The sequence below is a fragment of the Berghia stephanieae genome, chromosome 15 (genome assembly GCF_034508935.2).
Source record: "Berghia stephanieae isolate SIO BIC M18660-M18661 chromosome 15, UCSD_Bste_1.3, whole genome shotgun sequence".
Lineage (NCBI taxonomy): Eukaryota > Metazoa > Mollusca > Gastropoda > Nudibranchia > Aeolidiidae > Berghia > Berghia stephanieae.
In genome coordinates this window covers 2409127-2419126 of record NC_088374.1, presented here as the reverse complement: position 1 = coordinate 2419126, position 10000 = coordinate 2409127, and the positions used below count along the sequence as shown (strand labels likewise).

General features: G+C 30.8%; 1 protein-coding gene across 5 annotated transcripts in view; it reads left to right on the top strand.

Moving 5' to 3' along the window:
* Positions 1 to 2334, top strand: part of LOC144960265 (uncharacterized) — a 38454-nt gene extending 36120 nt beyond the window's left edge. For all 5 annotated transcript variants that reach the window (XM_078893304.1, XM_078893308.1, XM_078893306.1 and 2 more), the window contains one exon: positions 1948 to 2334. In XM_078893304.1, coding sequence (XP_078749430.1) covers positions 1948 to 2162 — 215 coding nt within the window. In that variant the 3' untranslated portion in view covers positions 2163 to 2334. The remainder of the gene's footprint in view (positions 1 to 1947) is intronic.
* The last annotated feature ends 7666 nt before the right edge of the window (positions 2335 to 10000 follow it).

The window sequence follows — 10000 nt, the reverse complement described above, 5'->3', positions numbered from 1 at the left end:
GCCATGTAGCGAGCGGGTATTCCAACCCGATACCATTCAGCACGAAGCAAAGACCGTACCACTGAGCCACACTCCACCTTTCATAAAAATTCCACAATTTCTAGTTCAACGAATTAATAATTATAACATGTTCTATTTTGATTCAAAATGGAGTTTTCGGCCATTTCAAACGCGACCAAAAAGTCCAAAGTTCAAGATTGCATAATTTTCTAATGTCCCTATCATGTTGATTGTGGTATCAAAAGTCTTTGAATTATATTTACTTTCCATAACAGGAAATATATTTGGTGTATGTTTGATTTGAGAAATCTGACTGAAATAGCTGTTTTAATCACAATATTATTACATAATAGTGCAGCCATGTGGTCTAGTGGTGTGATACTCGTCTTTGGATGCGAAGGTTGGGGTGTGAGTCCCGCGTTGAGCGTCGATCGGTTCGTTCTTTAGAGATCGGTTTCGACTAATGTTCTCTCGCTGTACTCAGGTGTAATTGAGTATGTAGCCGGTAAGACCGTTGTCGGTGTCTAAATTAGTGTAATATTATCTAACACGTGTCAATTCTCGTCTTAAATGTTAACGGTTTGTTGTTGGCTTGAGATGCATTGGAAAGCGCTTTGAACACATTTAGCAGATATTAACCAAGAGGACGAGTGTTCAATTGTCATTATCATTATTATTATTATTTTTTATTATTATTATTATTATTATTATTATTATTATTATTATTATATTATTATTATTTATTATAATTATTATTATTATTAATTATTATTATTATTATTATTATTATTATTATTATTATTATTATTATTATCATTATTATTTATTATTCATTATTATTATTATTATTATTATTATTATTATTATTATTATTATTATTATTATTATTATTATTATTATTATTATTATTAATTATTATTATTATTATTATTATTATATTATTATTATTTTATTATATTAGTATTATTATTATTATTATTATTAATATTATTATTATTATTATTATATTATTATTATTATTATTATTATTATTTATTAATTATTATTATTATTATTATTATTATTTATTATTATTATTATTATTATTAATTTTTATTATTATTATTATTATTATTATTTATTATTATTATTATTAAATTTTTATTATTATATTATTATCATAATTATTTATTATTATATTATTATTATTATTATTATTATTATTATTATTATTATTATTATTATTTTTATTATTTATTATTATTATTTATTTTCTTTGTTTATTATACTTTAATTACCGAAAACGGCAACATTTCGAAATTCATCACCAAGGTCATCATTCCTCTCAAGGTCACACTTTCATCAAGGTCAAACTCATCCTATTAAGCATAAATCATTACCCATTATATCATCGTCACCATCATTTGTTTTTTACATTATTACGAACAACAGAACCCGTTGAATTCATTCCGTATGACAATAAAGCCAGTATGACCACAGTAAGTCCTATATCTCATGTATAGACTATCCGTGCGGCTATGTGGTCTAGTGGTATGACAATTGCTTTCGGATCCGAAGGTCCTGGGTTTGAGTCTCGCTCTATGCATAGTTGAGTCCTTGAAGAATGCTCTTTGCTCACATTATTTCACCGCACTCAGTTTTAAAATGTGCACCTGGCAGTTAACAGCGTTGTCCTTGTCCAAGAAAATGTAATATCGCCTAACAGGTGTCATGTTCCGTCCTACATGTTTAAATGTTGCTGTTGACTACGAACCCTTGTAAAGCGCCTTGAGCACGTTTATTAGATGTTGCGCTATAAAAAATCTCAATTTTTAAAAAATTGCATCGGTGTGTGTTTGTATAGAATTGTATGTTATGAATGACGGCTATGACTTTATTACACACACACACACACACACACACACACACATACACACATATACAAACATCTACATTTATTTCTTACAGGATGGACTAATGTCGATTTGATGTCTGGTAAAAAGACAATAGCCACGGTGAGATCCTATGACAAGGACTCCGATGACCAGTCATCTGTGAGTACGGCGGTCTTGTTGGACAGAGGACAGACCGTCAGGCCTGTGGTGAGAATCACGAACAGAGATTACATACATCCCGATGATCACTACTCCTATTTTACTGGATATCTATTGAAACCCATTTAAATCACGTCATCAATGGTGTCCGTTTTCTGATAATCCTGGTTTGAATCATTCACCAAACTCCAATATCAACACCACATCGTCATTATTATCATCATCATTATGGTCGGCGTAGTCGTCGTTACCGTTATCATCATCATCATCATCATCATCATCATCATCATCATCATCATCACCATCACCCATCATCATCATCATCATCATCATCATCATCATCACATCATCATCATCATCAATCATCATTGTCATCATATTATTATTATTATTATTATTATTATTATATTATTTATATTATTATTTTATTATTATTATTATTATTATTATTAATTTAATTTATTATTATTATTATTTTTAAATTATTAATTATTAATTATTATTATTATTATTGTTGTTGTTGTTATTATTAAATTATTAATTATTATTATATTATTATTATTATATTATTATTATTATTATTATTAATTATTATTATTATTATTATTATTATTATTATTATCATTATTACATCTTTATCACAATTACTCCATATGTCTATTTTTGTAATCATCAATATTATCATCGTCACCATCATCTAAACCATCTTTATCCTTGTATGTAATCATCATAATATATAAACAGTTATATGATATATAATAACATAGTTGTATACACGTTATAAGAATGTGGAGTAAACGCGTACAACACCCGTTTCAGTCCATTGATAAAAAAATATCAATTGAAAATGTGTCCCATCATCATTATCTGGTGTCACGTCGGAGAAATATTGTTTCTCCCTCCCCTCTCCCTCCTCAAATAAATAAAATATAGCCATACCAATCAATGTTTTACATTAATTTCTAATTGCATCAATTCCGTCACCTGAATACATTACCGTTTCCGGACGATGCGACACATTTTACAGACAACAACCTATCTCTATAAACTTTAAAGGAAAATTCCTCACAGTGTTCTATTTTTGTTACTACCAAATTCATTGTCATCATCTCCATTGTTCCGATATAACACCAATTTGACACGACGGGGCACTAATTATGATTTATCCTAGATATTGGATATCTAGGCAAATTAAAGGGAAACAACTCAATGGTTTTTAACTACTTGATGATATACACTGATTATCTCCCTCCTTTAAGTAAAACAAGATTTTATGTCAAAACACAAAAAATCAAATATAGTTAATTTCCGTTCTAAACCTTAGTAGATATTCTAGAATTTCTAACAAAGACAAAGAGAGAAAAATAAATAAGAAAATTCCAATTCCCCCCGGCTTTGGAAGACTTTTTATGGTTTTCCCGGCTTTGGAAGACTTTCTATGGTTTCCCGGCTTTGGAAGACTTTTTATGGTTTCCCGGCTTTGGAAGACTTTTTATGGTTTCCCGGCTTTGGAAGACTTTTTATGGTTTTCCCGGCTTTGGAAGACTTTTTATGGTTTCCCGGCTTTGGAAGACTTTTTATGGTTTCCCGGCTTTGGAAGACTTTTTATGGTTTTCCCGGCTTTGGAAGACTTTTTATGGTTTCCCGGCTTTGGAAGACTTTTTATGGTTTTCCCGGCTTTGGAAGACTTTCTATGGTTTCCCGGCTTGGAAGACTTTTTATGGTTTTCCCGGCTTTGGAAGACTTTTATGGTTTCCCGGCTTTGGAAGACTTTTTATGGTTTCCCGGCTTTGGAAGACTTTCTATGGTTTCCCGGCTTTGGAAGACTTTTTATGGTTTTCCCGGCTTTGGAAGACTTTTTATGGTTTCCCGGCTTTGGAAGACTTTTTATGGTTTTCCCGGCTTTGGAAGACTTTTTATGGTTTTCCCGGCTTTGGAAGACTTTTTATGGTTTCCCGGCTTTGGAAGACTTTTTATGGTTTCCCGCTTTGGAAGACTTCTATGGTTTCCCGGCTTTGGAAGACTTTCTATGGTTTCCGGCTTTGGAAGACTTTTTATGGTTTCCCGGCTTTGGAAGACTTTCTATGTTTTCCCGGCTTTGGAAGACTTTTTTATGTTTTCCCGGCTTTGGAAGACTTTTTATGGTTTTCCCGGCTTTGGAAGACTTTTTATGGTTTCCCGGCTTTGGAAGACTTTTTATGGTTTCCCGGCTTTGGAAGACTTTCTATGGTTTCCCGGCTTTGGAAGACTTTCTATGGTTTCCCGGCTTTGGAAGACTTTTTATGGTTTCCCGGGTTTGGAAGACTTTCTATGGTTTTCCCGGCTTTGGAAGACTTTCTATGGTTTCCCGGCTTTGGAAGACTTTTTATGGTTTTCCCGGCTTTGGAAGACTTTTTATGGTTTTCCCGGCTTTGGAAGACGTTTTTACTAACTGGTTTCAGTTTTTTTCAATGAACTCAAAGTAAAAAAAAATAGAAGCATTTTCTTCTCTCTGAATCGCTGAATATGATTAAAAGGATGTTTACAGTATAATTTATAGATGATTAGAAATATTTGACATTTATGTAATGTGACATCAACACGTAACATGTTGAACGAAACATGACGCCTATTGGGAGATTTTCCAATTATCTTTTCCGACTGAAACAACGTTTTTAATGCCCAGGGTATCATTTAACACCTGAGTAAGGTGAGATATTGTAAGTAATGATTCGTTTCCAAGGACTCAATTTGAAGAGACCATTGACTTAGACAAAAGATTAATACGTAATTAGTGATTGAAGGAGAGTCATATGACATTATTATATTCTATATTTCTCTGATTATCACAAACATTATATAGAGATTATTATACAGACGTAATTAGTGATTTAATGAGAGTCATATGACACTATTATATGCTATATTTCTCTGATTATCACAAACATTATATAGAGATTATTACACAGACGTAATTAGTGATTTAATGAGAGTCATATGACACTATTATATGCTATATTTCTCTGATTATCACAAACATAATATAGAGATTATTATACAGACGTAATTAGTGATTTAATGAAGTCATATGACATTATTATATGATATATTTCTCTGATTATCACAAACATTATATAGAGATTATTACACAGACGTAATTAGTGATTCAATGAGAGTCATATGACACTATTATATGCTATATTTCTCTAATTATCACAAACATTATATAGGGATTACTACACAGACGTAATTAGTGATTTAATGAGAGTCATATGACATTATTATATGCTATATTTCTCTAATTATCACAAAAATTATATAGGGATTATTATACAGACGTAATTAGTGATTGAAGGAGAGTCATATGACATTATTATATGATATATTTCTCTCAGTATCACACACTTTATATAGTGATTATTATACAGACGTAATTAGTGATTTAAGGCTAGTCATATGACATTATTATGTGCTAGAATTCTCTAATTATCACACACTTTACCAAACATTAAATCAAGATGACAATAAACCACTCTTATACACTCTTATTGTGAGGCAAAACCATTGCGATCACTCGCTATCCAGATGGACTGGGTACTTTTTTGTATGCAAAGAACGGTAGATATCCACCACCACCCTCACCACCCCCCCCCCCTCTCCCATTTAGGGGTCATAGAACGTCATTGAAGTAAGGCCTTTTGTTATCATATATATATGTTACCAGATATTGTAATCAAAGGTACATGTAATATATTCTTAATTGTTGTCAAAGATCTAGACGAGACTGTGAATTTGTCATAGACTAGATAGAGATAGAGATACAGATTTATACATATATAGATTTAATTATCTATTATCTCTCACTGGTTCCCCCACCCCTCCCTTATTACAAATATCTAAGTCAGTCGTATTACTATTTGTGATGCCTAATGAACTCAAAAAAGAAACAAAAATCAGTAATTATTATTTTAATCAGGGTGAGATAAAATGTAAGTCTTTTGTAAAGAATACCGTGGGGCGGGGAGATTCAAATCATTCTATTTATATAGATGGATAAGTTAATTAGACATTTTAGAGAAGTATAATTTAGTGAAGGCGACAATTCGGACAACTTTGTTATTGAATATCCACAGTCTCATCTTTGAAATGTTTCTGTATCTTTAATATAATATCTTTTCCACATATTTCTATGTCGCATATTGAAAAAAATCTGAATTCAGAGGCAATTTTGTGGGGTCTATATGGAAGTGATTATAACTTAATTGGGACGGGTCAGTTGAGTGTACACTTTCCCATGACCTTTTGGGATATTTAGCACCTTTATAAAATTGAACATAATCCTTTTTTCAGATAAAAACACAAGTTATAAACATTTCAGTGTCGCCTTCACAAGTTATGGCCGTTTAAACGTCATTGAATTCATTATTTCCATTTTTATAGGTTTTTTAAATATTTTTTGTGACGTGTAGACCGGTTTTAATGTTTAGAATTTTTAGTTGTAATAATTATCAGAAATTGTATTGTGAGTCTAATTTATCATTGAAAACGAATTCTTTATAAATATATATTAAAATCCATCCATTTATACATTTGACTTAAATACGGTAAAACAACGTTAGGCGTCAATTTCCTCACAAAGCCAATACGAAATACTAAAATCTCAATTGTTTTTTTGATGGTGGTGATTTGATTACCTATATGTACTCGTATGGTTTGTTTTGAAAATGAAACTAATAAAGAAAGAATAATTTAAGTGCCTTTTTAAAAAAAACGAGAATTTCTCACCATGGAGGATTTCTCTAAGAACCAAGGCACAGCCTTTGTCAAGGTTGCATAGAATTGTCTTCAAAGCCTCACAGTTAAGCCTGAATTCTACATAAAGACACTTCATTACTTTTAGAAATACTTGTATTCGGTGTCATATCGGGGGCTTTGAAATAAACACTGTAATTGTGAATAAGTAGTTAAATAATAATTGGAATCTAACAGATTTCCTACCTAAAGTAAAATAGAAAATGTCCGCGAGTTTGGGAAGGATTTTGTCTCCCACCACTCTGAAATGGCTTTGAAACGTGATATCATTGTAAACAGATGGTTGTCAAGGTTTATTTAAAGGTATCAATATATCTTATAAATTATAGTTGTGTAGTAGTAGACACATGTTCGATTCATCATTGGTGACAGGCGACGTGTACATATATGCAGGTCTGACATCCGAACGCAATTTTAGTCCTAGATTAACATTGTTGTATTGTACAATATTTTTTGAGAGTTCCATTATATCAATTTGCCCAGAATGGATCGGGTTATCAGACCTGCAGTTTAGTGTACTTTGTTACACAGTATGGATACGTTGTGGATTAGATCTCCGTGTGTGTAAGACGTTACATTTAGATGAATCAAGTGCTCTTTGTCAATGCTCTACACATTTGGAAATAGCCCATGGAGGTGATATGTAATAAAGTAAAATAAAATGCATGTGCTTACTGACGTAGTTCACCAATCTTATTTCCCCTACAAATTGGCTGATTGTGTTTTACATTTAAATCCGTGGGTTTTTTATCAGAAAAAAAAATAATAATTTGGTCACAGATGACGTTTCTGATAAAACTCTCGCCAATACCTTGACGGAATTCAATTAAATACGTTTATATCATTTCCTTTACATTAACTGTTATTAATATTGTATATCATAATTTGTCATTTTGTTACTGTAAATATGTTTATCTCATATACTTGACATTGTATAATATTTATCTCTTTTAAAACAAATATTCTTTTTTTTCATATTTCATGTTATAATAATCAGAACTGATAAACAGATCACAATCATTATACGTATTTACCATCACCAAGGCTATAACACAATTTACCATTTCCAAGACTATAGAATTTACCACAACCAGGATTATAACAACTCACCATCACCAAGACTATAACAATTTACCACAACCAGGATTATAACAACTCACCATCACCAAGACTATAACAATTTACCACAACCAGGATTATAACAACTCACCATCACCAAGACTATAACCATTTTCATCACAACAACCATAAATCACCACGACTATTAATACTGTCACCATCACAACTCTCAATAAAACAACCACAAATCACCATCAACACAAATACATCTACAACAAAAACGGACACTGTAATCGCCTTGGTCATCCACAAATGACCAAATTCCAACATGGATATCATCATATTTATTAGCTAGTCCCACCTCTGCACCCAATAACTACAGCCATTATAAAGTATCTTTTTAACTTTCAAATTTATATTCATTTTGTTTATCTACCATTCATATACAGAATTATATTAAACATTTCACCACTAAAACTAACTATGGTCGTGTGTTATTTATTTCATATTTAGATTACCTCTTTCTAACAGAAACAGTCAAACATCATTATCCAAAATGAAATATGGCCAAGTCAGATGTGTGGGTTCGCACGTTTCATCAAAACTAATCGTCTAGAAATATGATGATGATGATGATGATGATGATGATGATGATGATGATGATGATGATGATGATGATGATGATGATGATGATGATGATGATGATGATGATGATGATGATGATGATGATGATGATGATGATGAAGACCTGCTTGTACATTCATTTCTATTTGTACCACATTTCTCCAAAACTTTGAGTCTTCGGGGTTATTGAGTATATATATATATATATATCTGCGGCTATGTAGTCTAGTGGTATGACACTCGCTTTCGGATGGGACGGTCCTGGGTTCGAGCCTCACGTTCGACGCATAGTTGAGTCCTTGGAAAATGCTCTTTATTCACATTATCTCACCGTACTCAGGTGAAAAATTATGAGCATCTGGCCGTTAACAGCGTTGCCTTTGTCCGAAAAATTGTAATATCGCCTAACAGGCGTCATGTCCCATCTTGCGCTGTATTAAGCTCAATAACAATAATATATATAGGTGTTATTTTTTATTACTACTCCATAAGAATTAGAATAGCTTAAAAACTACAAGTGATAGAAACCTCTAGTTTTTTGCATTGTTTTTGAACACAATTCAAGCTTTTGAGGTGAAAATGTCAAGAAGATGCTAAAACCCGATGCAATAAAGTCGATGTGTACATATATACAGGTCTGAGAAACGAACTCTTTTATGGGCCTAGTTTAACATTGTTGTAATGGACAAGTTTTTTGTACCATTTGTTGAGATTTCCATTACGAGAATGAGCCCTTGAGGAATTGGGTTACCAGACCTGCATATATAAGGACATGTCGAATATACTCGCATTTTTTTTTCTTTTTTGGTTAAAAAAAAGAGAAATTTGTTTGTGGTTCTGTATTAAAACGGCTTATATCATCTTCTCAAATTTTCACCACAAAAAATATACTTGAATAGTCAAGAAAAACTATGTAAAAAAACTAGATGTTTCTATCATTCCTAGTTTTTAATCTATTTTGATTCTTTGTCTGGTAGGATTTTATTTTTTCAAAAAACCACCTTGTACACGATTAAATCTCATTATTTGTTTATAAGATTGAGGTCAATTTTTAGCTTTTATATAGCACTATATTTACTAAGCGTGCTCAAAGCGCTTTACAATGTGTCCCTGGCCAACATCAACACTTAACATGAAGGACGAGACAAGACACCTGTTGGGGGGTATTACAATTATTATATTATTATTATTATTATTATTATTATTATTATTATTATTATTATTTATTATTATTATTATTATTATTATTATTATTATTATTATTATTATTATTATTATTAATATCATTATTATCATTATTATCATTATTATTATCATTATTATTATTATTATTATCATTATTATTATTATTAATATTATTATTATTATTATTATTATTATTATTTTATTATTATATATTGTTATTATTATTATTATTATTATTATTATTATTATTATTATTATTATTATTATTATTATTATTATTATTATTATTATTATTATTTATTATTATT